Source organism: Lissotriton vulgaris, chromosome 1_1 (genome assembly GCF_964263255.1).
Source record: "Lissotriton vulgaris chromosome 1_1, aLisVul1.2, whole genome shotgun sequence".
NCBI classification, from domain to species: domain Eukaryota; kingdom Metazoa; phylum Chordata; class Amphibia; order Caudata; family Salamandridae; genus Lissotriton; species Lissotriton vulgaris.
The window spans coordinates 1,145,564,534-1,145,592,451 of record NC_141685.1 but is presented as its reverse complement, the minus strand read 5'-3'; the positions used below and the strand labels follow the sequence as shown (position 1 = coordinate 1,145,592,451).

At 53.1% G+C, this 27,918-nt stretch overlaps 1 protein-coding gene across 8 annotated transcripts in view; it reads left to right on the top strand.

Moving 5' to 3' along the window:
• The window catches only part of IKZF4 (IKAROS family zinc finger 4), a 376,192-nt gene that overhangs the window by 41,280 nt on the left and 306,994 nt on the right, over window positions 1–27,918 (top strand). For 5 of the 8 annotated variants that reach the window (XM_086963908.1, XM_086963903.1, XM_086963910.1 and 2 more), the window contains exon 2: window positions 3,246–3,300. The exons of 2 other annotated variants lie outside the window; for them this stretch is intronic. In XM_086963908.1, coding sequence (XP_086820034.1) covers window positions 3,261–3,300 — 40 coding nt within the window. In that variant the 5' untranslated portion in view covers window positions 3,246–3,260. Of the gene's footprint in view, window positions 1–3,245; window positions 3,301–10,972; window positions 11,026–27,918 lie in introns of those variants that run through there. One more of the 8 variants, XM_086963906.1, reaches the window with a different exon arrangement.

Sequence of the window (27,918 nt, the reverse complement as noted above, 5' to 3'; positions counted from 1 at the left end):
CGAAGGCTCGGCTAAAGTAGGTTACATAGTCCACCCAAGTTGTACCCGGGATGCGGGTGCAGTCTCGGAACCTCTGACGGTACATTTCGGGTGTGAGGCCATAGCGGGTGAGGAGGGCAGCTTTCATATGGTCATAGGAGGTCATCTGGTGGTCCGGGAGCTGTAGCAGGGTGTCGCGGCCCTCATTGAGGAATCTCCCCCATAGGCCGGCTCCCCAGTCGTTTCTATCGATCCGGTGTGCAGTCATAGCGATTTCGTAGGCTTTAAACCATTGCTGGATGTCGTCCTCTCGGAAGTATTCTCGAACGACATCCTTGGGGATGTGTACCTTTTTCTCCGTTGTCCCTGGGGTGGGGGGTTGCTCGGACACCCCTATTTCTTTATTCTGCTTGCGTAAATCAATCTCCGCTAGTCGTCGCTCGTGTTCATATGCCAGTTTCTTTTCCTCGAGCTCCCTTTGTCTCTGTTTCTCCTCTCTTTCTTCTCGGAGACGCAGGTGCTCTAAGTTTATTTTCTGTTCGGCCAACTTAAGTTCAACGTCCATTTTGAGCCGAGCCATTTCTAGCTCGTGTAGTCGGGTTTTTTCTCGTTCCTGGATCTCGTCTTGCGAGAGACCCGTTCTTTGCTCTTCAGGAGCCATGGTGGTTTTTGCTGCGATGCTTCGATCGGGGGTTCCGGCAACCCCGGTCTCTGCCCAAGACTCTAGGGCATGCTTGAAATCGTCTTTGGTACTTAGTCCGGTGGTAGCGATACCTAGTTCGATGCAGAATTGTTTTAGTTCACGATGGTTGTACTCGTCCAATTTCTCCATCTGGAATTTCTCGGTGGATCCGCTTTCTTTAGTTGTCATCTCGATTTCGTCGTGGGGTGAGCTACTGTCTGTACGATTATGCGGTGATTCGGATCGCGCCGCTGGCCACCAATGTTAGACGGACCGGGAGGGTCGGCCGAGGATAAGGGGAGCGGTCTCCAGGGAGAGCCGTCTCCGACGATCGTACAGACAAGTAACTTCCCCCCCACAGACGGACACCACACAAGGGTAAAGTTCAACGATACTTTATAGGCAAATCTTTAAGTACGATGGATGGTACAAGGAGGTCTGGACTCAGGGGTCCCCTCGATTCTGGTCTCTGGTTTGGGGAAAGGGTAGCGGGACAGTCTTGGTTACCAAAAGGTGGAAATAGCTCTCAATCCTCGAGCTCGGCGTTCTAGATGAGCGGGCCGCGGCGGAGCCAGCAGGTCCCGAGATGGACGAAGGAAGCGACGGTCCGCGGCGGAGCCAGCAGGTCCCGATGAAGATGGTGGTTGCAAACGGTCCGCGGCCACGCCAGCAGGTCCCGACGACGATGAAGGATTACGAAGGTTACGAAGGTTGCGGCAGCGCCAGCAGGCAGGGCGATGGTGCACAAGGCAGAGCTATGGCAGCGCCAGTAGTCCGTCAAGGATGAGTTCTTCTTTGCGTCTCTCGACTCCAAGATACAACTGCCTTCCTGCTCTGGAGCTGCCCCAGTTATAGGGCTGGTGTTCTTTGATGTCCGGCCCCTCGCACTTGGAGGTCGGGAGGTCCGGGATGGGGGAGTCCAGACACCCAGCAGGGGGGTGGGGCCAGCGCCCGGGGAGGCGATGGGCGAGCGGCACTTGACGGGGAGAGCCATCGACACCTCTTTCTCCCATTGTGACTTGCCAAGTAGCCCGCTCACCTCCTGGGTGGATGGTGGTGCCGGGATGTCTGAGGCCTGGCCAGGCCCAGGGTTGAGGTCGATCGGGGGCCAGGCGGCCTCGTGGTGGAGTGTCCAAGATGGCGCCCAAGATGGGCGTGCGGGCCAGCAGTGGATCGGGTCCACGAGGGCGATATGTCCGAAGACAGGGGTCGCTGAGGGGACGGGAGACGCGCAATGGTGGTGTGTGGTACCTGCGTGACCGGGCTCGGGCCGGGTCGGGCCGGGGGAGAGTGGCCCTTCATGTGGCCTGTCCAACAGTCATGTTAATGAGGGGCTCAGAGATATACAGAGAAGGCATATTCAAAACTGGAAAGCAGTCAGGTGGTGTTAGTTTATACTGTTTGAGCATTACCTATTATAAGGGTGAATTTGATGTAGCAATCACGTTAATAATCCATACTTGCTGGGGGCCATCAGGAAATGAAATGATCTATTGTCCAGAGTTGCATGATGCTGAGCTGAAATGATGCCCGGGATAGAGCCGTGATCCCCGCGCTCCGGAGTCGGCTGCTCCGGCCACTGCACCACACCTGTCCCATATTATTAGAAAGTTACTTAAACAACCTGATTTGCCAGTGCCACACTCAAGAGGTTGGAGTCCATAATAGCCTCCAGATTTAAAACTTCTGTTGATAGTTTAGTGATGGATCTATATCTTTTGGTGATATGGTGAAGAGTTTATAATTGGTCCATTTTCAACATGCTTCTGTTTTCAACCTGTTTAGTTTGAGGTGGTTAGTTAGCAGCTATTAGTCAACATCTTGGAGGAATCTATATCTGATGGAATTGAGAACAGGAATCAAGATCTGATGGATTTTCAATCTGTGATTTGGAGGTCAGAATAGTTGAAGCAGGCGAGTCTGAAGAGGTAAATAATATCAGATGAGAAGTTTGCGGAATGCATTAGCATGAAAGAGGTGATGCAGTTTTAATGATCTGTAACTGTAGGGCGTTAACCTTGAAGAGAAGAGAAGGGAAGAAGTGAAATGATGAAGGATCTGTTAGGAAGGAAGCAAACCGTTGTAGAACAGTACTTTGTATTTTTTTGTTGTCAAGTCTCTGTAGAAATGTGGGGTGCTAACCAATATGGCATGTGGGAGCTCAAGTAACAAAGGTGACACAACTCTACTTGAATCGTATATAGTTTTAACGTCCTGCTGTAAGGTTATCCAATGCGGCTTCCATGCACAATCTGGGTAGAATCCAGTTTGGCAGTCCAAAAGAAAGTTGTTTCCTTCAATGAATGCCGGTGTTAGGCTGAAGGTTGATCTTATTATAAAGTGCTTTGGGACGAGCCCATGGATATCAGCAAACAGAAGCATCCTGCTTCTCTGTGTGTTTTTTTTAATCACACTTAAATAATTTCTTCCATTTTGTTGTTTCCAATAACAAATGTGCAAACTTCAGAAGCTGAATAATCATTAAGAGTTGTGGTTTAAAAGTCGCAATGGGAGGGTGGAGCCTGCTGTATGCCAGGTCATCCACTGCCCAATGGAAATACTTCCTTCTGTTTCTCTTTTCCAGCCACGTACCCCGAAGATGGATATAGAAGACTGCAATGGACGCTCCTATATCTCTGGTACTTGATTTTAATGGCTCTTGTAATTATAAAAATCCTACAATTTAATTATGTATAGTTTGTAAAGCCACCTGCAAAATTATCTCCTATAGTTTGCTGTATAGCAGAACCATTTTCTAGGATTGTTATGTATGTGGCACTACACCCGTTAACCATTTTCAAGCATTTGACCCATTACAATGATCTGTGACATGTATGTTTTATATTTAAAGGCTTATAGGATGTGCTGCTGTAGATGGCATGTTGTGCTCCGTACAGCATTTTAGTTTTGGATGCGAACATTGCAAGTTGTTGTTCCTTGAAGAAGTTGTTTCACTTTTGAAGTGATACCTTTCCCAACCCACAAAACGCATCAGCACACAGACTCCACCTCAAGTTGTTTATTTCCCACTGTTAGGTTCAGACCTATCTAGGAGTGATCTTCTTTTGTTGCTTCACGGAAGCTGTAATCTTGTTCACTAAAATGCCAACTTAAATATGCAAGGACCATTTATGGCCACTGAATGCTTCAGAGCTGAATCGGACTAAGAATCCTGGGATGAGGTTAAATGAGTATGACTTGTGTTGATTGGGGGGGGGGGAGGGGCGAGGGGCGAGGTTATAGAGAACACTCTGTTTTAAGTTCTGCCCCCAACTGTAACAAGTTGCCTTGGTTGGACCAGCATATGATCTGTAACCTCTGCCTTCAGAAGAACCATGGCGAGTCCACCTTTCTAACGTGGAAAGCATTTTGATGCAAAAAGACCATTTAGTACTGAAGGGATAGATGGGGTGCATTACAGTATGCAGTGTACAGTTTGGACGTACTGTCAATGGAACATTCTCCATCGGCGAAACGCCAAGCCTTGTGGCAATCCGGTGAGCTTTGGGAGCAGAGTCCCGAATAGAAGACATCTAATAACTCCAACGTTGAAGAGCAGTTTTTACGAGGATCCCCTATGAAATCCACACCCAGGAGTAAGACCAGACCTTGCAATTCCCACATCTCATACCAAGGATCCTGTTTTGTTCATCACACTGAGCCGAAGTTCCAGCGCAAGGATATAGCCCAAGGACACCATGCATTGACTCCCAAGCCACCTTTGAGCAGGCCTCAATAGTCAACACTGCATACTGTTCCTGAAGCCCCTTGGCCAAAGACTCCTTGTGCTCCAGAAACAGAGCCTTGATGATGAGAATGCAAGCCTCGAATCAGAGAAACTGCTTAGCTCCCCTCAGAACTGAGAAGGCCCTGAAGTTCACATCAAAGCCAGACTTGAGCTCCATTCCATGTGACCCTTATTCCTGCCGAAGACAAATGAGACTAGTCTGACATACATCAATGGAGGATTTACATTGACCTAGTCTTCGGTCGTTTCCATGAACCACCTCCTCCAATAGGCCGACCACACATAAAAAAAATGCTACTTTATCGTTGAGGCAATTTCGGAGACGCTTATGGCTTACCTCATACCAAAGACACTGCCCAGGGAACCCACATTACAACCTGTACTATCACTGCTCCAGTATATTGAATCAAACCTTTTGATGACCCGATGACCATGAACGACGGAAACAGTCCATTGCACTTTGGAGCCATTTCCAATTGAACCCTCTCTACCCAATCATACAACCGCCTGTCACACTGTCATAAAGTCCATCAGACCACCTCAAGATTGAAACTCATGTGAAGGAACAGGAAGATGACTTTCTCAACAAGACTCTCTAAAAAATGGAGTTGTAGGTGGAATTACTACCCATGCTTAAAAGCATTCTGAATTGCTCCACTGGAAATTTCAAGGACCCAGTCAAGGGCACAAGTTATCACACTTGTGGTGGAGAAAAAACACAAGCATACTTCAGAAGATCTCAGTTTCGTTTGTTTCACCCAATTTTGTTGTCTCCTGCATGGCATGATAAAAGGCATTTATGAAGGTTGTAGAGCAAGGAAGGGGCAAGGCACATAATTCTGCACTTGTCAGTACTAAATATTTATAGTTGTGAAATTATATTATGACGCATGGTGCAAAGAACCAGAGACGAGACCCAACTACGTCTCTCTATGGGGAAGAAAGCCACCCCAAACCTAAGTACACAATATAGTTCAGCACTCAGTTTTACAGTTAAACAGTTAAATAGCATGGATTGTAGTCCATAGTCTGCAAATAGAGAAAACAAAGCAACAGTCTTCTTAGTGAAAGATTGGGGGTGCCCTATTTAAGGGACATTCTGGCATTGCGCCCACTCGTGTTTTCACTAACGTGTTGGATGAATAAAGAATTAACTCTTAGCCATTTGATTTTAAAAGTGTATGTCCCTTTATAAAGTGCTCCGTATACCGTGGCATAAATATATTAAAAGCAGTCTTGAAGAGGTAGGGTGTGCTGATTTATACTCAAATCCCGAAACTTATCGTAAACATTAATTTGCAATGCAATAGTTCTCGCTTTCGCAAGAGTTTAAGCTATTGGCAATGTAAATGACCATGCCTTTTATTTATGTTTTAAAAACCAACACAAATAAAAGGCATTGTCATTTACAATGCCGATAGCTCAAAGTCTCGCAAATACTAGACCTATTGCATTGAAAATACTTGTTTTAAACATGTTGCAAAGCAGCACAAGCTGCTATGCAACATTACAAAGTAATAATTTTTTTTTTAAGGCTGTGACGCGGCAGTGTTGACCACATCATAAAACCTTTTTCTTTAAGCCATGTTGCCGAGCATCCTTCTCTATTATGAAATATGTATATTTGGACATGCACGCAATAAAGATGTATGTCTAAAAGTAACAAGAGTACCCGCAGGAGCCTTCGGCCACTGAAAGGACACAGGAAGCTGTACTTGGCCCATGACACAGACGAAGAGTCAAAGCCCAGGAGGAAGCAAAGGGCAAAAAAGTGGCGCTGAGGGCAAAGAAACAAGAGTGTCAGAGCCCCAACCAATGGTAAGTAAAGGCAATTCTGGGCAGCTCCATATATACATACATATATATTTATTTTAAACCGCTTTCGCTTTTTAGGTTTAGGCGACATCTAAAAAGGGCCTCAGATTACAAATAACTGAGGTCCTTAAATCCTTAATCCTGTGTAGGTATTGCTCTTAACATTTAGCATGAGCAGAGTTTACTTTGCTGGAAATGCTGGGTTAGGAAGAAACCGTTGTACAGAAGTTGAATGATATAGCTGGAAACTGAAACCATTTTTGTAAAGAACGAGTGCGTTCTAAACATCACTTTACCTTTCTTTAGGTGTCAAAGCTAACAGATTTTGCCTTTGTGTGTTGATCTACTGCTGGGAGAAAGAGCACCGAGCAGGAAAGGCAAGTGTCCAAAAGGAAACACAAATTGAAGGCACATGGCAGAGAGGTCTGAATGGCACAGTGACTTTCATCCCTTTGAGGTAGATAAAATTAGAACCCTTGAAATTGGTGAACGATAAACATCCGGTTTTCAGTGAGAAGATACCCTCTTGGGTGAAAGGGCGCTTTACAAATACGTATATTATGTTGTGAAACAGCGAGGTAGGTGCAGGTGTAACAATGCAAGTACAACAGAGTGCAGCGCTTCTCTGTTGCGGAGGTGTGTAAAGTAAATGCCAAATAAGGTTTGTGAGACGTACTCTTTGGAATGGACCGATAGGCATCATTTAGAACAAATTACACTTGGCAACTTTAAAATGTCACTGGCAGGAAGGGTGGAGGGGTATTTTGGCTATAAAAACAAAGATATTAGTAATTACAAAGCCGCAAAACTCAGGTAAAATCTAACATTTACTTTAACGGTGACCTGCGGCTCTTCGCAATAACTTCTGCAGCATTCCCAGCGGCCGCTTGAAATTAATTTTCACTGAAATTCATTTTAACTACATTCCGAGAACTTGCACAATGGAATTAAAAAGATTTATTATAATGTATAAAATGATTTAATAAGCGCAGCTCTTGTCACTTATTGACGTTTTGAAAAGAAACGCTTGGGATAGATTCAAAGCAGTGCAGTTCCCCACTGAGCAGATTACATTACATACCAGTTCACTGAGCAGATGAAATGTTTGACCACATGGTCAGAGGGTCGAACACGGAACCACTCATCCTTTCATCTTTCATAGGTTGATAAACTGAATACTCCTGATTTGGATAACATACATCTGGTATTGGGCGCCAAGATACTCTTCCGGGTCAACGTTCACTTTACAAAAACTTCTGTGGTGTTATGCCATAAAACAGATGTTGAAGCAATGAAAGTACTGAGGAGCGCAGAGGTGTAAACAACCCCGCCCCCCTGTGTTAATAGTTTGTAAAGTGTCTGTGTCTCGTGACTGCACATCACTGACCTGTTCAGTTTGCATCTCAAGCGTGGTCATGAACCTAACATTGCTAGATGTACTGTCGCGTGGCACGAGAATGTGCGCCAAGACGAATGAAAACCCAGATCTTTTTTAACGTAAACTCAATATTGAGCACGTGACCGTTCACATCAGCGGTATATGTATAACAAGCGCTCACAAGGCAGCTGCTGTTTATTTTGCATTGCGCTTTAATGTGAAAGTACGATGCAAAATTGAACATGCTGCTGCCTCGGCAGGAAAACACAGTCTCGGCTGGGATCCCCCTGTCCTCCCGTGACCCTGTGCACCTCTGAGCTCCGTGCCTGCTTCACAGTTGTCGTGAAGACTTTTATTATCTGCTTGTTAAATAAACAAGCAGATCAGAAAAGTCTTCACGACAGCCGTGAAGTAGGCGAACTAGTCCGGGTGCGCCAGACCAAAAAGCCAAAGGGAGGCAACGAAAAACCCTCCTTTCCAATTTGAAGCCAGCTTTTACCATAAATGCTAACGCTACCCAATTGAAAGGAGGGGCGGGGCTTAGAGTCCCTTTTAGACATTTTATAAATACAATATCTCTCGCAGGCGAGGAGCGCCTGCGTGCTCCGACGCCAGGCGAGTCCTAAAACGAATGAGGTGATAATTGGGGAATCCATCATTACCTTAAGGAAACTGGAAAGGGATGCGAGGGAATTGCGGAAACAGAGTGTCCGCATATTTTTAATGCTTAAAACAACTCCATCCTCTGAGCCTTATGTTCTGGGGTCTTTATCCACCTATGAACGGTTTTTATTGACCAGGTTTTGCCTGGATCTTTTTCACCTCCTGCTTGCTAGTCCAAGAAGGTGCAGTAGAGGTCAAGTGTTAGCACCCTGTGGCTGCGACGGACACTCTCCACAGGATCTGCTACGTTTTATGTTTTTTTTGTACATTTTTTGCGGTACCTCATAGGTACTATTTAGTTCCCATTTTAAATAGGATACATTTTAACCAGGCTCCTCCAGCTCTCCTGTATCTCCAACTGTTGAAGGCGGATTGTATATTTTTTATTGTTGCCTACCTAAAATCCACTGTGAAAACAAGGGCTTCTTTGGATAATTAGCTATTTGATTGAGGTAACAGCGAGGAAATAGTTGCCTACGAGGATCAGAATACCCCAGTAGGGTTGTATTAATCGAAAGGGGATATTGCTTGACTCTGCACTTTGCACTTTATTTCTAGAGATTAATATGGGAGGTTGTGCAATGGGTACTTATCATATTTTACTGGTTTGTTATTTTATGGAATCATGTTCTTAACGAAATTTGGATCTCCTGCAACTTTCCTGGTTTTATCTGCGTGAAACGGATTGTTTTTTTTAAAAATTTGGATCTCTTGCAACATTTATGATTTTATTCATGTGAAACCAAACAAAGTTTATTTTGTACAATGTTTCACTAGAAGAGTGTTACGTTGTTTTCTCTCTTTGCAGATTATAGACTGCAATCCAGATTATTTAACTGTAAAACTGAGTGCTGAACCATATTGTGTATTTATGAAGGTTGTGAAGGATATTGCTCTCACAGATGAGGATAGTAAGAAGTTCAATCCTGCAAGTTGGTGGGTATCTGTGGCAGCATTTAAGGTGAATTGTCACCTCCATCAGCTTGCTCTCCAGGCATCAGTGGGAGTAAATGGAGGCCCTTGTGAGGCACCATCCCGAGGTACACACAAAAAGTTAGGGATTTGTCCAAGAGTGTAAAAAAATCTCTGTTGCCAGCATCTGGTGCTTGCTCAATGCTACTTATACAGCTCTCAATGCGAAAATCAGCATCTTATTATACAGTCATTCTTGATTCAGTGTGTTTGGTTTCTGGCCTGGGGTGCACCGCTACCACATTGGTTTCACTTCAGTGGGGAACACCTCTTTTGCTCAAAAGTCGACCTCATGCTGGAGAAAATAAACAAGCATTGGAAATGCAATAGGTCTCGGATTTATTTGAGTTAGAGCTAATGGCATTGTAAATGGCAATGTCTTTTAGCCATGTGTTATGGAGTGTATGCATGTGGTGTGTAGTGGAATAATGTGGGTTGCATTGGAATTGTAGCAATGGTGGCATGCTGCGCTTTAGATGAATATGTTTAAAAGTAAAGTGCACCATACTGCAATTGCTACAATAGTTAATTGTGGATGCGTTAACAATTGATGTGTGCACTGATGGCTGGTGGTGTGTGTGCCTGTAGAAATTGTGCACTGATGGCTGGTCACTCTGCACTCATTCGGCACTCGCTCTGCACTCACTCTGCACTCGCACTCACTCTGCACTCGCACTCACTCTGCACTCGCACTACACTCGCACTGCACTCGCTCTGCACTCGCTCTGCACTCGCACTGCACTCGCACTCACACTGCACTCGCACTGCACTCGCACTGCACTCGCACTGACTCTGCACTCACACTCGCTCTGCAGCAGAGAGCGATGTCTCTAGGCCTTTCATCCCTTCAGCTAGACTGAGCTCTTCAAGCTCATGCAGCCTTTCAAGGTGATTGTGCTGACCGATAAGAGAGTAAAGTTACCCGTGTGTGAACATGAGGTCGATAATGCAAGATTATTGTGGAAACGTGTTCAAAGGTTCTACTGTGCACTCTAAGGGGTATCATAAACCAGAACTAATATGCAGGTTGTGTTTCTCCCTGCCAGCCTAAAGAAATTGTCCGACCCACAGGCGTATAAATAAATTAGCAATTCTAACATTACACTAATAGTCAAGACATAAGGCAGCACCAGTGTATACGACAAATCATTGGCAGGCTGGACCACACTGCCCCAACAATTTAAAGTGTCTGCATATAAACACCAGCACTGACAGTCTCTGGACAAGTATGTGGTTGTTTCCGAACTGTGTCAACAGCCAAAGCTCACCTAATTTAACAGATGACCAGCTTCTGAATATACCAGCTTTGTGTGAGAGGATGTTCAACTGCTTACTGGCAGTAACTCATTTTGGACACCACTACCTGCATTTGCCCAACACCAGCATGTGTCTGCTTTTCCATGCCCTGGGCAACTTCGACATTGATTCCCAGTTAGAGAGTGGGAGCCAAAACCCACCCATGCCAATGCTGGTCACCATGCAGTGTTTGTAAATAGCCATAACAAGAGATTAGGAAACCTTTTCCCCCCAACGTTGGGTCTCACTGGAAGAGAAGCCATTAAACTGCTGAATAGCGCCAAGCCTCCATCAAAACCGGTACGCTCCTTTGATGTATGAACTGTAACAGTTCCATTTTTTTTAGTTACTGTGTACTTGGATAAGAACCTGGAGAACATGCTGCAGATCCCAGACGAGAGGTCCAGTCATGCGAGACATGCAGTGACCTCATTCAGACAGACAAGCCATGAGAGGTTAAACAGGATTGTGCTGTCTGCGGAAAGCTACAAGGTGACATCATCAAAGATGTAAAGATTCTATGCATACTATGACTCTCCACATGCATCCTGAGATGAAACGTTTCACTCCCAACACAAGCACCTACAATATTAGATATGCCCATGGACTAGCTGCCTTAGTGGTGAGGGGGGGGCATGGGGATGCAAGCACTTAAGAGCTATTCAACAAAGACATTGTTTAGCCACAGACTAACCAGTGATTTTGGCAACTGCTATTAAGACTTTGAACAGAGCCAAGTCAGGAACTTCTTCACCGCCATTCTGCCGCTAAGCAAGAGCCAGACTGCGTTCCTGGGTCATAACTGAGCCCGACTACTTAGGCCTTAGCCCAAGTGGAGCCCGAGGTCAAGCTGGTGTTTGGACTGCAGTTCATTCACCCCTTGACCATGAGACACTGATGCGGAGGAAACTACTGATGGAGCTAGATTACATCTTTGGAGTAATGGCGCAGTGTACACTTGAGCTGATGTCAGGCCGACTTACGCCTTTGCCCCCATTTTTAGGTCTCGGCGTCAACGCGCGGAAGCGTGTCTCCGCCGAGATCTTTTGTCAGCGACTATCATTCCCAGGAGACAGTCCCGGCCACGCGCATCCTTCCAGGCGATTTGTAACTGGAACGCGCGCTGTGGCCAGGCGCTGTCTCCTGGGAAGCGCAAGCACCACACACGCATGCGCATACACACACACACAAGCGCCCATGCACGCACATACATACATACAGAGACACCACCCCTGACTCATACACACACGCGCGCACACACACAAGTGCACCGAGGCCCCCCCTCCCCCGCCGTCACCGTCGCACACATACATACACACACACACACGAGCATACACACACACAAGTGCACCAATCGCGCTCCAGCCTTTTGGAACTTACCTTACCTCAGCACGCGGCGCCCAACCTCCTGCTGGCGCGGCCCCGGGGCTTTACACCGCTCACAGGAGCCCCGGGCCGCGAGACGCAACGACTCCGCCTGCCTCCTCTTCCGGTCTGAATGTGGCCCCGCCCCCGTCACAGGCGACCGTGCCTGACTTCCGGGGCGGCCGCGATACTAAGAAAGCTTTTTCAGAAACTATGTAGGAGCGTGATTGGAGACCCACAACAGCAAATAACCCAATCACAAACACGCTGGTACATTGCACAGGCAGAATCTACTACATTAACTGATGCAAATGAAAAGCATCTTTGCTTCTACTTCAGGACGTACAACCATTTTCAAAATATTAAATGACCTAAGTCTACTTAAATTAAAACGACTGCTCTTTCTGCTGCAACACTTCCAAGGTGCTCCAAGATGTATGTATGTCAAGCTTTGCATGCAGCCTGTACAAAAGTCCCTGCAGGTTTCAGATACAAAAGGCAGTGAGCGGGCTAGGGTGCTAGTATTATCTCTACCTAGTGCAGAGTGGTGAGTGCAGAGTGGTGAGTGCAGAGTGGTGAGTGCAGAGTGGTGAGTGCAGAGTGGTGAGTGCAGAGTGGTGAGTGCAGAGTGGTGAGTGCAGAGTGGTGAGTGCAGAGTGGTGAGTGCAGAGTGGTGAGTGCAGAGTGGTGAGTGGTGCAGAGTGGTGAGTGGTGCAGAGTGGTGAGTGGTGCAGAGTGGTGAGTGGTGCAGAGTGGTGAGTGGTGCAGAGTGGTGAGTGGTGCAGAGTGGTGAGTGGTGCAGAGTGGTGAGTGGTGAGTGGTGCAGAGTGGTGAGTGGTGCAGAGTGCAGAGTGGTGAGTGCAGAGTGGTGAGTGCAGAGTGGTGAGTGCAGAGTGGTGAGTGCAGAGTGGTGAGTGCAGAGTGGTGAGTGCAGAGTGGTGAGTGCAGAGTGGTGAGTGCAGAGTGGTGAGTGGTGCAGAGTGGTGAGTGGTGCAGAGTGGTGAGTGCAGAGTGGTGAGTGCAGAGTGGTGAGTGCAGAGTGGTGAGTGCAGAGTGGTGAGTGCAGAGTGGTGAGTGCAGAGTGGTGAGTGCAGAGTGGTGAGTGGTGCAGAGTGGTGAGTGGTGCAGAGTGGTGAGTGGTGCAGAGTGGTGAGTGCAGAGTGGTGAGTGCAGAGTGGTGAGTGCAGAGTGGTGAGTGCAGAGTGGTGAGTGCAGAGTGGTGAGTGCAGAGTGGTGAGTGCAGAGTGGTGAGTGCAGAGTGGTGAGTGCAGAGTGGTGAGTGCAGAGTGGTGAGTGCAGAGTGGTGAGTGCAGAGTGGTGAGTGGTGAGTGGTGCAGAGTGGTGAGTGGTGCAGAGTGGTGAGTGCAGAGTGGTGAGTGCAGAGTTGTGAGTGGTGAGTGCAGAGTGAGTGGTGTAGAGTGGTGAGTGGTGCAGAGTGGTGAGTGGTGAGTGGTGCAGAGTGGTGAGTGGTGAGTGGTGCAGAGTGGTGAGTGCAGAGTGGTGAGGGTGAGTGCAGAGTGGTGAGTGGTGCAGAGTGGTGAGTGGTGCAGAGTGGTGAGTGGTGCAGAGTGGTGAGTGGTGCAGAGTGGTGAGTGGTGCAGAGTGGTGAGTGGTGCAGAGTGGTGAGTGGTGCAGAGTGGTGAGTGCAGAGTGGTGAGTGCAGAGTGGTGAGTGCAGAGTGGTGAGTGCAGAGTGCAGAGTGCAGAGTGCAGAGTGCAGAGTGGTGAGTGCAGAGTGGTGAGTGCAGAGTGGTGAGTGCAGAGTGGTGAGTGCAGAGTGGTGAGTGCAGAGTGGTGAGTGGTGCAGAGTGGTGAGTGGTGCAGAGTGGTGAGTGGTGCAGAGTGGTGAGTGGTGCAGAGTGGTGAGTGGTGCAGAGTGGTGAGTGCAGAGTGCAGAGTGCAGAGTGGTGAGTGCAGAGTGGTGAGTGCAGAGTGGTGAGTGCAGAGTGGTGAGTGCAGAGTGGTGAGTGCAGAGTGGTGAGTGCAGAGTGGTGAGTGGTGCAGAGTGGTGAGTGGTGCAGAGTGGTGAGTGGTGCAGAGTGGTGAGTGGTGCAGAGTGGTGAGTGGTGCAGAGTGGTGAGTGGTGAGTGGTGCAGAGTGGTGAGTGGTGCAGAGTGCAGAGTGGTGAGTGCAGAGTGCATAGTGGTGAGGGTGAGTGCAGAGTGGTGAGGGTGAGTGCAGAGTGGTGAGTGGTGCAGAGTGGTGAGTGCAGAGTGGTGAGTGCAGAGTGGTGAGTGCAGAGTGGTGAGTGCAGAGTGGTGAGTGCAGAGTGGTGAGTGGTGCAGAGTGGTGAGTGCAGAGTGGTGAGTGGTGCAGAGTGGTGAGTGGTGCAGAGTGGTGAGTGGTGCAGAGTGCAGAGTGGTGAGTGCAGAGTGCATAGTGGTGAGGGTGAGTGCAGAGTGGTGAGGGTGAGTGCAGAGTGGTGAGTGGTGCAGAGTGGTGAGTGCAGAGTGGTGAGGGCAGAGTGGTGAGTGGTGCAGAGTGGTGAGTGGTGCAGAGTGGTGAGTGGTGCAGAGTGGTGAGTGGTGCAGAGTGGTGAGTGGTGCAGAGTGGTGAGTGGTGCAGAGTGGTGCAGAGTGGTGCAGAGTGGTGCAGAGTGGTGCAGAGTGGTGCAGAGTGGTGCAGAGTGGTGCAGAGTGGTGCAGAGTGGTGCAGAGTGGTGCAGAGTGGTGCAGAGTGGTGCAGAGTGGTGCAGAGTGGTGAGTGCAGAGTGGTGAGTGCAGAGTGGTGAGTGCAGAGTGGTGAGTGCGGTGCAGAGTGGTGAGTGGTGCAGAGTGGTGAGTGGTGCAGAGTGGTGAGTGGTGCAGAGTGGTGAGTGGTGCAGAGTGGTGAGTGGTGCAGAGTGGTGAGTGGTGCAGAGTGGTGAGTGGTGCAGAGTGGTGAGTGGTGCAGAGTGGTGAGTGGTGCAGAGTGGTGAGTGGTGCAGAGTGGTGAGTGGTGCAGAGTGGTGAGTGGTGCAGAGTGGTGAGTGGTGCAGAGTGGTGAGTGGTGCAGAGTGGTGAGTGGTGCAGAGTGGTGAGTGGTGCAGAGTGGTGAGTGGTGCAGAGTGGTGAGTGGTGCAGAGTGGTGAGTGGTGCAGAGTGGTGAGTGGTGCAGAGTGGTGCAGAGTGGTGAGTGCAGAGTGCAGAGTGGTGAGTGCAGAGTGCAGAGTGGTGAGTGCAGAGTGGTGAGTGCAGAGTGCAGAGTGGTGAGTGCAGAGTGGTGAGTGCAGAGTGCAGAGTGCAGAGTGCAGAGTGGTGAGTGCAGAGTGCAGAGTGGTGAGTGCAGAGTGGTGAGTGCAGAGTGCAGAGTGGTGAGTGCAGAGTGCAGAGTGGTGAGGGTGAGTGCAGAGTGGTGAGGGTGAGTGCAGAGTGGTGAGGGTGAGTGCAGAGTGGTGAGTGGTGCAGAGTGGTGAGTGCAGAGTGGTGAGTGCAGAGTGGTGAGTGCAGAGTGGTGAGTGGTGCAGAGTGGTGAGTGGTGCAGAGTGGTGAGTGGTGCAGAGTGGTGAGTGGTGCAGAGTGGTGAGTGGTGCAGAGTGGTGAGTGGTGCAGAGTGGTGAGTGGTGCAGAGTGGTGCAGAGTGGTGAGTGCAGAGTGGTGAGGGTGAGTGCAGAGTGGTGCAGAGTGGTGAGTGCAGAGTGGTGAGGGTGAGTGCAGAGTGGTGCAGAGTGGTGAGTGCAGAGTGGTGAGGGTGAGTGCAGAGTGGTGAGTGGTGCAGAGTGGTGAGTGCAGAGTGCAGAGTGGTGAGTGCAGAGTGCAGAGTGGTGAGTGCAGAGTGGTGAGTGCAGAGTGCAGAGTGGTGAGTGCAGAGTGGTGAGTGCAGAGTGCAGAGTGCAGAGTGCAGAGTGGTGAGTGCAGAGTGCAGAGTGGTGAGTGCAGAGTGGTGAGTGCAGAGTGCAGAGTGGTGAGTGCAGAGTGCAGAGTGGTGAGGGTGAGTGCAGAGTGGTGAGGGTGAGTGCAGAGTGGTGAGGGTGAGTGCAGAGTGGTGAGTGGTGCAGAGTGGTGAGTGCAGAGTGGTGAGTGCAGAGTGGTGAGTGCAGAGTGGTGAGTGGTGCAGAGTGGTGAGTGGTGCAGAGTGGTGAGTGGTGCAGAGTGGTGAGTGGTGCAGAGTGGTGAGTGGTGCAGAGTGGTGAGTGGTGCAGAGTGGTGAGTGGTGCAGAGTGGTGCAGAGTGGTGAGTGCAGAGTGGTGAGGGTGAGTGCAGAGTGGTGCAGAGTGGTGAGTGCAGAGTGGTGAGGGTGAGTGCAGAGTGGTGCAGAGTGGTGAGTGCAGAGTGGTGAGGGTGAGTGCAGAGTGGTGAGTGGTGCAGAGTGGTGAGTGGTGCAGAGTGGTGAGTGGTGCAGAGTGGTGAGTGCAGAGTGGTGAGTGCAGAGTGGTGAGTGCAGAGTGGTGAGTGCAGAGTGGTGAGTGCAGAGTGGTGAGTGCAGAGTGGTGAGTGGTGCAGAGTGGTGAGTGGTGCAGAGTGGTGAGTGGTGCAGAGTGGTGAGTGGTGCAGAGTGGTGAGTGGTGCAGAGTGGTGAGTGGTGCAGAGTGGTGAGTGGTGCAGAGTGGTGAGTGCAGAGTGGTGAGTGCAGAGTGGTGAGTGCAGAGTGGTGAGTGGTGCAGAGTGGTGAGTGGTGCAGAGTGGTGAGTGGTGCAGAGTGGTGAGTGGTGCAGAGTGGTGAGTAGTGGTGAGTGGTGCAGAGTGGTGAGTGGTGCAGAGTGGTGCAGAGTGGTGAGTGCAGAGTGGTGAGGGTGAGTGCAGAGTGGTGCAGAGTGGTGAGTGCAGAGTGGTGCAGAGTGGTGAGTGCAGAGTGGTGAGTGGTGCAGAGTGGTGAGTGCAGAGTGGTGAGTGCAGAGTGGTGAGTGCAGAGTGGTGAGTGCAGAGTGGTGAGTGGTGCAGAGTGGTGAGTGGTGCAGAGTGGTGAGTGGTGCAGAGTGGTGAGTGGTGCAGAGTGGTGAGTGGTGCAGAGTGGTGGTGAGTGGTGCAGAGTGGTGAGTGGTGCAGAGTGGTGAGTGGTGCAGAGTGGTGAGTGCAGAGTGGTGAGGGTGAGTGCAGAGTGGTGCAGAGTGGTGAGTGCAGAGTGGTGCAGAGTGGTGAGTGCAGAGTGGTGAGGGTGAGTGCAGAGTGGTGAGTGGTGCAGAGTGGTGAGTGGTGCAGAGTGGTGAGTGGTGCAGAGTGGTGAGTGCAGAGTGGTGAGTGCAGAGTGGTGAGTGCAGAGTGGTGAGTGCAGAGTGGTGAGTGGTGCAGAGTGGTGAGTGGTGCAGAGTGGTGCAGAGTGCAGAGTGGTGAGTGCAGAGTGCAGAGTGGTGAGTGCAGAGTGCATAGTGGTGAGGGTGAGTGCAGAGTGGTGAGGGTGAGTGCAGAGTGGTGAGTGGTGCAGAGTGGTGAGTGGTGCAGAGTGGTGCAGAGTGGTGAGTGCAGAGTGGTGAGGGTGAGTGCAGAGTGGTGAGTGGTGCAGAGTGGTGAGTGGTGCAGAGTGGTGAGTGCAGAGTGGTGAGTGGTGCAGAGTGGTGAGTGGTGCAGAGTGGTGAGTGGTGCAGAGTGGTGAGTGGTGCAGAGTGGTGAGTGGTGCAGAGTGGTGAGTGGTGCAGAGTGGTGCAGAGTGGTGAGTGGTGCAGAGTGGTGAGTGGTGCAGAGTGGTGAGTGGTGCAGAGTGGTGAGTGGTGCAGAGTGCAGAGTGGTGCAGAGCGGTGAGTGGTGCAGAGTGCAGAGTGGTGAGTGCAGAGTGGTGAGTGCAGAGTGGTGAGGGTGAGTGCAGAGTGGTGCAGAGTGGTGAGTGCAGAGTGGTGCAGAGTGGTGAGTGCAGAGTGGTGAGTGGTGCAGAGTGGTGAGTGGTGCAGAGTGCAGAGTGGTGAGTGGTGCAGAGTGGTGAGTGGTGCAGAGTGGTGAGTGGTGCAGAGTGGTGAGTGGTGCAGAGTGCAGAGTGGTGAGTGCAGAGTGGTGAGTGCAGAGTGGTGAGTGCAGAGTGGTGAGGGTGAGTGCAGAGTGGTGCAGAGTGGTGAGTGCAGAGTGGTGCAGAGTGGTGAGTGCAGAGTGGTGCAGAGTGGTGAGTGCAGAGTGGTGCAGAGTGGTGAGTGCAGAGTGGTGAGGGTGAGTGCAGAGTGGTGAGGGTGAGTGCAGAGTGGTGAGTGGTGCAGAGTGGTGAGTGGTGCAGAGTGGTGAGTGGTGCAGAGTGGTGAGTGGTGAGTGCAGAGTGGTGAGTGCAGAGTGGTGAGGGTGAGTGCAGAGTGGTGAGGGTGAGTGCAGAGTGGTGAGTGGTGCAGAGTGGTGAGTGGTGCAGAGTGGTGAGTGGTGCAGAGTGGTGAGTGGTGCAGAGTGGTGAGTGCAGAGTGGTGAGTGCAGAGTGGTGAGTGCAGAGTGGTGAGGGTGAGTGCAGAGTGGTGCAGAGTGGTGAGTGCAGAGTGGTGCAGAGTGGTGAGTGCAGAGTGGTGAGTGGTGCAGAGTGCAGAGTGGTGCAGAGCGGTGAGTGCAGAGTGGTGAGTGGTGCAGAGTGCAGAGTGGTGCAGAGCGGTGAGGAGTGCAGAGTGGTGAGTGGTGAGTGCAGAGTGGTGCAGAGTGGTGAGTGCAGAGTGGTGAGTGCAGAGTGGTGAGGGTGAGTGCAGAGTGGTGCAGAGTGGTGAGTGCAGAGTGGTGAGTGCAGAGTGGTGCAGAGTGGTGAGTGCAGAGTGGTGAGGGTGAGTGCAGAGTGGTGAGGGTGAGTGCAGAGTGGTGAGTGGTGCAGAGTGGTGAGTGGTGCAGAGTGGTGAGGAGTGCAGAGTGGTGAGTGGTGAGTGCAGAGTGGTGAGTGCAGAGTGGTGAGTGGTGAGTGCAGAGTGGTGAGTGCAGAGTGGTGAGTGCAGAGTGGTGAGTGCAGAGTGGTGAGTGCAGAGTGGTGAGTGCAGAGTGGTGAGTGCAGAGTGGTGAGTGCAGAGTGGTGAGTGCAGAGTGGTGAGTGCAGAGTGGTGAGTGCAGAGTGGTGAGTGGTGAGTGCAGAGTGGTGAGTGCAGAGTGGTGAGTGCAGAGTGCAGAGTGGTGAGTGCAGAGTGGTGAGTGGTGAGTGCAGAGTGGTGAGTGGTGAGTGCAGAGTGGTGAGTGCAGAGTGGTGAGTGCAGAGTGGTGAGTGCAGAGTGGTGAGTGGTGCAGAGTGGCAAGTGCAGAGTGGTGAGTGCAGAGTGGCGAGTGCTGCAGAGTGGCGAGTGCTGCAGAGTGGCGAGTGGTGCAGAGTGGCGAGTGGTGCAGAGTGGCGAGTGGTGCAGAGTGGCGAGTGGTGCAGAGTGGCGAGTGGTGCAGAGTGGCGAGTGGTGCAGAGTGGCGAGTGGTGCAGAGTGGTGAGTGGTGCAGAGTGGTGAGTGGTGCAGAGTGGTGAGTGGTGCAGAGTGGTGCAGAGTGGTGAGTGGTGCAGAGTGGTGAGTGGTGCAGAGTGGTGAGGGTGAGTGCAGAGTGGTGCAGAGTGGTGAGTGCAGAGTGGTGCAGAGTGGTGCAGAGTGGTGCAGAGTGGTGAGTGCAGAGTGGTGAGGGTGAGTGCAGAGTGGTGCAGAGTGGTGAGTGCAGAGTGGTGAGGGTGAGTGCAGAGTGGTGAGTGGTGCAGAGTGGTGAGGAGTGCAGAGTGGTGAGTGGTGAGTGCAGAGTGGTGAGTGGTGAGTGCAGAGTGGTGAGTGCAGAGTGGTGAGGGTGAGTGCAGAGTGGTGCAGAGTGGTGAGTGCAGAGTGGTGCAGAGTGGTGAGTGCAGAGTGGTGAGGGTGAGTGCAGAGTGGTGAGTGGTGCAGAGTGGTGAGTGGTGCAGAGTGCAGAGTGGTGAGTGGTGCAGAGTGGTGAGTGGTGCAGAGTGCAGAGTGGTGAGTGCAGAGTGGTGAGTGCAGAGTGGTGAGGGTGAGTGCAGAGTGGTGCAGAGTGGTGAGTGCAGAGTGGTGCAGAGTGGTGAGTGCAGAGTGGTGCAGAGTGGTGAGTGCAGAGTGGTGCAGAGTGGTGAGTGCAGAGTGGTGAGGGTGAGTGCAGAGTGGTGAGGGTGAGTGCAGAGTGGTGAGTGGTGCAGAGTGGTGAGTGGTGCAGAGTGGTGAGTGGTGCAGAGTGGTGAGGAGTGCAGAGTGGTGAGTGGTGAGTGCAGAGTGGTGAGTGCAGAGTGGTGAGTGCAGAGTGGTGAGTGGTGAGTGCAGAGTGGTGAGTGCAGAGTGGTGAGTGGTGAGTGCAGAGTGGTGAGTGGTGAGTGCAGAGTGGTGAGTGGTGAGTGCAGAGTGGTGAGTGCAGAGTGGTGAGTGCAGAGTGGTGAGTGCAGAGTGGTGAGTGCAGAGTGGTGAGTGGTGCAGAGTGGCAAGTGCAGAGTGGCGAGTGCAGAGTGGCGAGTGCTGCAGAGTGGCGAGTGGTGCAGAGTGGCGAGTGGTGCAGAGTGGCGAGTGGTGCAGAGTGGCGAGTGGTGCAGAGTGGCGAGTGGTGCAGAGTGGCGAGTGGTGCAGAGTGGTGAGTGCAGAGTGGTGAGTGGTGCAGAGTGGTGAGTGGTGCAGAGTGGTGAGTGGTGCAGAGTGGTGCAGAGTGGTGCAGAGTGCAGAGTGGTGAGTGCAGAGTGCAGAGTGCAGAGTGGTGAGTGCAGAGTGCATAGTGGTGAGGGTGAGTGCAGAGTGGTGAGGGTGAGTGCAGAGTGGTGAGTGGTGCAGAGTGGTGAGTGGTGCAGAGTGGTGCAGAGTGGTGAGTGCAGAGTGGTGAGGGTGAGTGCAGAGTGGTGCAGAGTGGTGAGTGGTGCAGAGTGGTGAGTGGTGCAGAGTGGTGAGTGGTGCAGAGTGGTGAGTGCAGAGTGGTGAGTGGTGAGTGGTGCAGAGTGGTGAGTGGTGCAGAGTGGTGAGTGGTGAGTGCAGAGTGGTGAGTGCAGAGTGGTGAGTGCAGAGTGGTGAGTGGTGAGTGCAGAGTGGTGAGTGCAGAGTGGTGAGTGCAGAGTGGTGAGTGCAGAGTGGTGAGTGGTGAGTGCAGAGTGGTGAGTGGTGAGTGCAGAGTGGTGAGTGCAGAGTGGTGAGTGCAGAGTGGTGAGTGCAGAGTGGTGAGTGCAGAGTGGTGAGTGCAGAGTGGTGAGTGGTGCAGAGTGGCAAGTGCAGAGTGGTGAGTGGTGCAGAGTGGCGAGTGCAGAGTGGTGAGTGCAGAGTGGCGAGTGCTGCAGAGTGGCGAGTGCTGCAGAGTGGCGAGTGCTGCAGAGTGGCGAGTGGTGCAGAGTGGCGAGTGGTGCAGAGTGGCGAGTGGTGCAGAGTGGTGAGTGGTGCAGAGTGGCGAGTGGTGCAGAGTGGCGAGTGGTGCAGAGTGGTGAGTGGTGCAGAGTGGTGAGTGGTGCAGAGTGGTGAGTGCAGAGTGGTGAGTGCAGAGTGGTGAGTGGTGAGTGGTGCAGAGTGGTGAGTGGTGCAGAGTGGTGAGTGGTGAGTGGTGCAGAGTGGTGAGTGGTGCAGAGTGGTGAGTGCAGAGTGGTGAGGGTGAGTGCAGAGTGGTGCAGAGTGGTGAGTGCAGAGTGGTGCAGAGTGGTGAGTGCAGAGTGGTGCAGAGTGGTGAGTGCAGAGTGGTGCAGAGTGGTGAGTGCAGAGTGGTGCAGAGTGGTGAGTGCAGAGTGGTGAGGGTGAGTGCAGAGTGGTGAGTGGTGCAGAGTGGTGAGGAGTGCAGAGTGGTGCAGAGTGGTGCAGAGTGGTGCAGAGTGGTGCAGAGTGGTGAGTGGTGCAGAGTGGTGAGTGCAGAGTGGTGCAGAGTGGTGAGTGCAGAGTGGTGAGGGTGAGTGCAGAGTGGTGCAGAGTGGTGCAGAGTGGTGAGTGGTGCAGAGTGGTGAGTGGTGCAGAGTGGTGAGTGGTGCAGAGTGGTGAGTGGTGAGTGGTGCAGAGTGGTGAGTGGTGCAGAGTGGTGAGTGGTGAGTGGTGAGTGCAGAGTGGTGAGTGCAGAGTGGTGAGTGGTGAGTGCAGAGTGGTGAGTGCAGAGTGGTGAGTGCAGAGTGGTGAGTGGTGAGTGCAGAGTGGTGAGTGGTGAGTGCAGAGTGGTGAGTGGTGAGTGCAGAGTGGTGAGTGGTGAGTGCAGAGTGGTGAGTGCAGAGTGGTGAGTGCAGAGTGGTGAGTGCAGAGTGGTGAGTGCAGAGTGGTGAGTGCAGAGTGGTGAGTGCAGAGTGGTGAGTGGTGCAGAGTGGCAAGTGCAGAGTGGTGAGTGGTGCAGAGTGGCGAGTGGTGCAGAGTGGCGAGTGCTGCAGAGTGGCGAGTGCAGAGTGGTGAGTGCAGAGTGGCGAGTGCTGCAGAGTGGCGAGTGGTGCAGAGTGGCGAGTGGTGCAGAGTGGCGAGTGGTGCAGAGTGGCGAGTGGTGCAGAGTGGTGCAGAGTGGCGAGTGGTGCAGAGTGGTGAGTGGTGCAGAGTGGCGAGTGGTGCAGAGTGGCGAGTGGTGCAGAGTGGTGAGTGGTGAGTGGTGCAGAGTGGTGAGTGGTGCAGAGTGGTGAGTGCAGAGTGGTGAGGGTGAGTGCAGAGTGGTGCAGAGTGGTGAGTGCAGAGTGGTGCAGAGTGGTGAGTGCAGAGTGGTGCAGAGTGGTGAGTGCAGAGTGGTGCAGAGTGGTGAGTGCAGAGTGGTGCAGAGTGGTGAGTGCAGAGTGGTGCAGGTGAGTGCAGAGTGGTGAGTGGTGCAGAGTGGTGAGGAGTGCAGAGTGGTGAGTGGTGAGTGCAGAGTGGTGAGTGGTGAGTGCAGAGTGGTGAGTGCAGAGTGGTGAGTGCAGAGTGGTGAGGGTGAGTGCAGAGTGGTGCAGAGTGGTGAGTGCAGAGTGGTGAGGGTGAGTGCAGAGTGGTGAGTGGTGCAGAGTGGTGCAGAGTGCAGAGTGGTGAGTGGTGCAGAGTGGTGAGTGGTGCAGAGTGCAGAGTGGTGAGTGCAGAGTGGTGAGTGCAGAGTGGTGAGGGTGAGTGCAGAGTGGTGAGTGGTGCAGAGTGGTGAGTGGTGCAGAGTGCAGAGTGGTGAGTGGTGCAGAGTGGTGAGTGGTGCAGAGTGGTGAGTGGTGCAGAGTGCAGAGTGGTGAGTGCAGAGTGGTGAGTGCAGAGTGGTGAGGGTGAGTGCAGAGTGGTGCAGAGTGGTGAGTGCAGAGTGGTGCAGAGTGGTGAGTGCAGAGTGGTGCAGAGTGGTGAGTGCAGAGTGGTGAGGGTGAGTGCAGAGTGGTGAGGGTGAGTGCAGAGTGGTGAGTGGTGCAGAGTGGTGAGTGGTGCAGAGTGGTGAGTGGTGCAGAGTGGTGAGTGGTGCAGAGTGGTGAGTGCAGAGTGGTGAGTGCAGAGTGGTGAGTGCAGAGTGGTGAGTGCAGAGTGGTGAGTGGTGAGTGGTGAGTGGTGAGTGGTGAGTGGTGAGTGCAGAGTGGTGAGTGCTGAGTGGTGAGTGGTGAGTGGTGAGTGGTGAGTGGTGAGTGGTGAGTGCAGAGTGGTGAGTGCAGAGTGCAGAGTGGTGAGTGCAGAGTGGTGAGTGGTGAGTGCAGAGTGGTGAGTGGTGAGTGCAGAGTGGTGAGTGCAGAGTGGTGAGTGCAGAGTGGTGAGTGCAGAGTGGTGAGTGCAGAGTGGTGAGTGGTGAGTGCAGAGTGGTGAGTGGTGAGTGCAGAGTGGTGAGTGCAGAGTGGTGAGTGCAGAGTGGTGAGTGCAGAGTGGTGAGTGGTGCAGAGTGGCAAGTGCAGAGTGGTGAGTGCAGAGTGGCGAGTGCTGCAGAGTGGCGAGTGGTGCAGAGTGGCGAGTGGTGCAGAGTGGCGAGTGGTGCAGAGTGGCAAGTGCAGAGTGGTGAGTGCAGAGTGGCGAGTGCTGCAGAGTGGCGAGTGGTGCAGAGTGGCGAGTGGTGCAGAGTGGCGAGTGGTGCAGAGTGGCGAGTGGTGCAGAGTGGCGAGTGGTGCAGAGTGGCGAGTGGTGCAGAGTGGCGAGTGGTGCAGAGTGGTGAGTGGTGCAGAGTGGTGAGTGGTGCAGAGTGGTGAGTGCAGAGTGGTGAGTGGTGAGTGGTGCAGAGTGGTGAGTGGTGCAGAGTGGTGAGTGGTGAGTGGTGAGTGCAGAGTGGTGAGTGCAGAGTGGTGAGTGCAGAGTGGTGAGTGCAGAGTGGTGAGTGCAGAGTGGTGAGTGCAGAGTGGTGAGTGGTGAGTGCAGAGTGGTGAGTGCAGAGTGGTGAGTGGTGAGTGCAGAGTGGTGAGTGCAGAGTGGTGAGTGCAGAGTGGTGAGTGCAGAGTGGTGAGTGCAGAGTGGTGAGTGGTGCAGAGTGGTGAGTGCAGAGTGGTGAGTGCAGAGTGGTGAGTGCAGAGTGGTGAGTGCAGAGTGGTGAGTGGTGAGTGCAGAGTGGTGAGTGCAGAGTGGTGAGTGCAGAGTGGTGAGTGCAGAGTGGTGAGTGCAGAGTGGTGAGTGCAGAGTGGTGAGTGCAGAGTGGTGAGTGGTGAGTGCAGAGTGGTGAGTGGTGAGTGCAGAGTGGTGAGTGGTGAGTGCAGAGTGGTGAGTGGTGAGTGGTGAGTGGTGAGTGGTGAGTGCAGAGTGGTGAGTGCAGAGTGGTGAGTGCAGAGTGGTGAGTGGTGAGTGCAGAGTGGTGAGTGGTGAGTGCAGAGTGGTGAGTGCAGAGTGGTGAGTGGTGCAGAGTGGTGAGTGCAGAGTGGTGAGTGCAGAGTGGCGAGTGCTGCAGAGTGGCGAGTGGTGCAGAGTGGTGAGTGGTGCAGAGTGGTGAGTGGTGCAGAGTGGTGAGTGCAGAGTGGTGAGTGGTGAGTGGTGCAGAGTGGTGAGTGGTGCAGAGTGGTGAGTGGTGAGTGGTGAGTGCAGAGTGGTGAGTGGTGAGTGCAGAGTGGTGAGTGCAGAGTGGTGAGTGGAGAGTGCAGAGTGGTGAGTGCAGAGTGGTGAGTGGTGAGTGCAGAGTGGTGAGTGCAGAGTGGTGAGTGCAGAGTGGTGAGTGCAGAGTGGTGAGTGCAGAGTGGTGAGTGCAGAGTGGTGAGTGCAGAGTGGTGAGTGCAGAGTGGTGAGTGCAGAGTGGTGAGTGGTGAGTGGTGAGTGCAGAGTGGTGAGTGCAGAGTGGTGAGTGCAGAGTGGTGAGTGGTGAGTGCAGAGTGGTGAGTGGTGAGTGGTGAGTGGTGAGTGCAGAGTGGTGAGTGCAGAGTGGTGAGTGCAGAGTGGTGAGTGCAGAGTGGTGAGTGCAGAGTGGCGAGTGCTGCAGAGTGGCGAGTGCTGCAGAGTGGCGAGTGGTGCAGAGTGGCGAGTGGTGCAGAGTGGCGAGTGGTGCAGAGTGGTGAGTGGTGCAGAGTGGTGAGTGGTGCAGAGTGGTGAGTGGTGAGTGGTGCAGAGTGGTGAGTGGTGCAGAGTGGTGAGTGGTGAGTGGTGAGTGCAGAGTGGTGAGTGCAGAGTGGTGAGTGGTGAGTGCAGAGTGGTGAGTGCAGAGTGGTGAGTGGTGAGTGCAGAGTGGTGAGTGCAGAGTGGTGAGTGGTGAGTGCAGAGTGGTGAGTGCAGAGTGGTGAGTGCAGAGTGGTGAGTGCAGAGTGGTGAGTGGTGCAGAGTGGTGAGTGCAGAGTGGTGAGTGCAGAGTGGCGAGTGGTGCAGAGTGGCGAGTGGTGCAGAGTGGCGAGTGGTGCAGAGTGGCGAGTGGTGCAGAGTGGCGAGTGGTGCAGAGTGGCGAGTGGTGCAGAGTGGCGAGTGGTGCAGAGTGGTGAGTGGTGCAGAGTGGTGAGTGCAGAGTGGTGAGTGGTGAGTGGTGCAGAGTGGTGAGTGGTGCAGAGTGGTGAGTGGTGAGTGGTGAGTGCAGAGTGGTGAATGCAGAGTGGTGAGTGGTGAGTGCAGAGTGCAGAGTGGTGAGTGGTGAGTGCAGAGTGGTGAGTGCAGAGTGGTGAGTGGTGAGTGCAGAGTGGTGAGTGGTGAGTGCAGAGTGGTGAGTGCAGAGTGGTGAGTGCAGAGTGGTGAGTGCAGAGTGGTGAGTGGTGCAGAGTGGTGAGTGGTGCAGAGTGGCAAGTGCAGAGTGGTGAGTGCAGAGTGGCGAGTGCTGCAGAGTGGCGAGTGCTGCAGAGTGGCGAGTGGTGCAGAGTGGCGAGTGGTGCAGAGTGGCGAGTGGTGCAGAGTGGCGAGTGGTGCAGAGTGGCGAGTGGTGCAGAGTGGCGAGTGGTGCAGAGTGGCGAGTGCAGAGTGGTGAGTGGTGAGTGGTGCAGAGTGGTGAGTGGTGCAGAGTGGTGAGTGGTGCAGAGTGGTGAGTGGTGCAGAGTGGTGAGTGCAGAGTGGTGAGGGTGAGTGCAGAGTGGTGCAGAGTGGTGAGTGCAGAGTGGTGCAGAGTGGTGAGTGCAGAGTGGTGCAGAGTGGTGAGTGCAGAGTGGTGCAGAGTGGTGAGTGCAGAGTGGTGCAGAGTGGTGAGTGCAGAGTGGTGAGGGTGAGTGGTGCAGAGTGGTGAGTGGTGCAGAGTGGTGAGTGCAGAGTGGTGAGTGGTGAGTGGTGCAGAGTGGTGAGTGGTGCAGAGTGGTGAGTGGTGAGTGGTGAGTGCAGAGTGGTGAATGCAGAGTGGTGAGTGGTGAGTGCAGAGTGCAGAGTGGTGAGTGGTGAGTGCAGAGTGGTGAGTGCAGAGTGGTGAGTGGTGAGTGCAGAGTGGTGAGTGGTGAGTGCAGAGTGGTGAGTGCAGAGTGGTGAGTGCAGAGTGGTGAGTGCAGAGTGGTGAGTGGTGCAGAGTGGTGAGTGGTGCAGAGTGGCAAGTGCAGAGTGGTGAGTGCAGAGTGGCGAGTGCTGCAGAGTGGCGAGTGCTGCAGAGTGGCGAGTGGTGCAGAGTGGCGAGTGGTGCAGAGTGGCGAGTGGTGCAGAGTGGCGAGTGGTGCAGAGTGGCGAGTGGTGCAGAGTGGCGAGTGGTGCAGAGTGGCGAGTGCAGAGTGGTGAGTGGTGAGTGGTGCAGAGTGGTGAGTGGTGCAGAGTGGTGAGTGGTGCAGAGTGGTGAGTGGTGCAGAGTGGTGAGTGCAGAGTGGTGAGGGTGAGTGCAGAGTGGTGCAGAGTGGTGAGTGCAGAGTGGTGCAGAGTGGTGAGTGCAGAGTGGTGCAGAGTGGTGAGTGCAGAGTGGTGCAGAGTGGTGAGTGCAGAGTGGTGCAGAGTGGTGAGTGCAGAGTGGTGAGGGTGAGTGGTGCAGAGTGGTGAGTGGTGCAGAGTGGTGAGGAGTGCAGAGTGGTGAGTGCAGAGTGGTGAGGAGTGCAGAGTGGTGAGTGCAGAGTGGTGAGTGCAGAGTGGCGAGTGCTGCAGAGTGGCGAGTGCTGCAGAGTGGCGAGTGGTGCAGAGTGGCGAGTGGTGCAGAGTGGCGAGTGGTGCAGAGTGGTGAGTGGTGCAGAGTGGTGAGTGGTGCAGAGTGGTGAGTGGTGCAGAGTGGTGAGTGGTGCAGAGTGGTGAGTGCAGAGTGGTGAGTGGTGAGTGGTGCAGAGTGGTGAGTGGTGCAGAGTGGTGAGTGGTGAGTGGTGAGTGCAGAGTGGTGAGTGCAGAGTGGTGAGTGGTGAGTGCAGAGTGGTGAGTGCAGAGTGGTGAGTGGTGAGTGCAGAGTGGTGAGTGCAGAGTGGTGAGTGGTGAGTGCAGAGTGGTGAGTGCAGAGTGGTGAGTGCAGAGTGGTGAGTGCAGAGTGGTGAGTGGTGCAGAGTGGTGAGTGCAGAGTGGTGAGTGCAGAGTGGCGAGTGGTGCAGAGTGGCGAGTGGTGCAGAGTGGCGAGTGGTGCAGAGTGGCGAGTGGTGCAGAGTGGCGAGTGGTGCAGAGTGGCGAGTGGTGCAGAGTGGTGAGTGGTGCAGAGTGGTGAGTGGTGCAGAGTGGTGAGTGCAGAGTGGTGAGTGGTGAGTGGTGCAGAGTGGTGAGTGGTGCAGAGTGGTGAGTGGTGAGTGGTGAGTGCAGAGTGGTGAATGCAGAGTGGTGAGTGGTGAGTGCAGAGTGCAGAGTGGTGAGTGGTGAGTGCAGAGTGGTGAGTGCAGAGTGGTGAGTGGTGAGTGCAGAGTGGTGAGTGGTGAGTGCAGAGTGGTGAGTGCAGAGTGGTGAGTGCAGAGTGGTGAGTGCAGAGTGGTGAGTGGTGCAGAGTGGTGAGTGGTGCAGAGTGGCAAGTGCAGAGTGGTGAGTGCAGAGTGGCGAGTGCTGCAGAGTGGCGAGTGCTGCAGAGTGGCGAGTGGTGCAGAG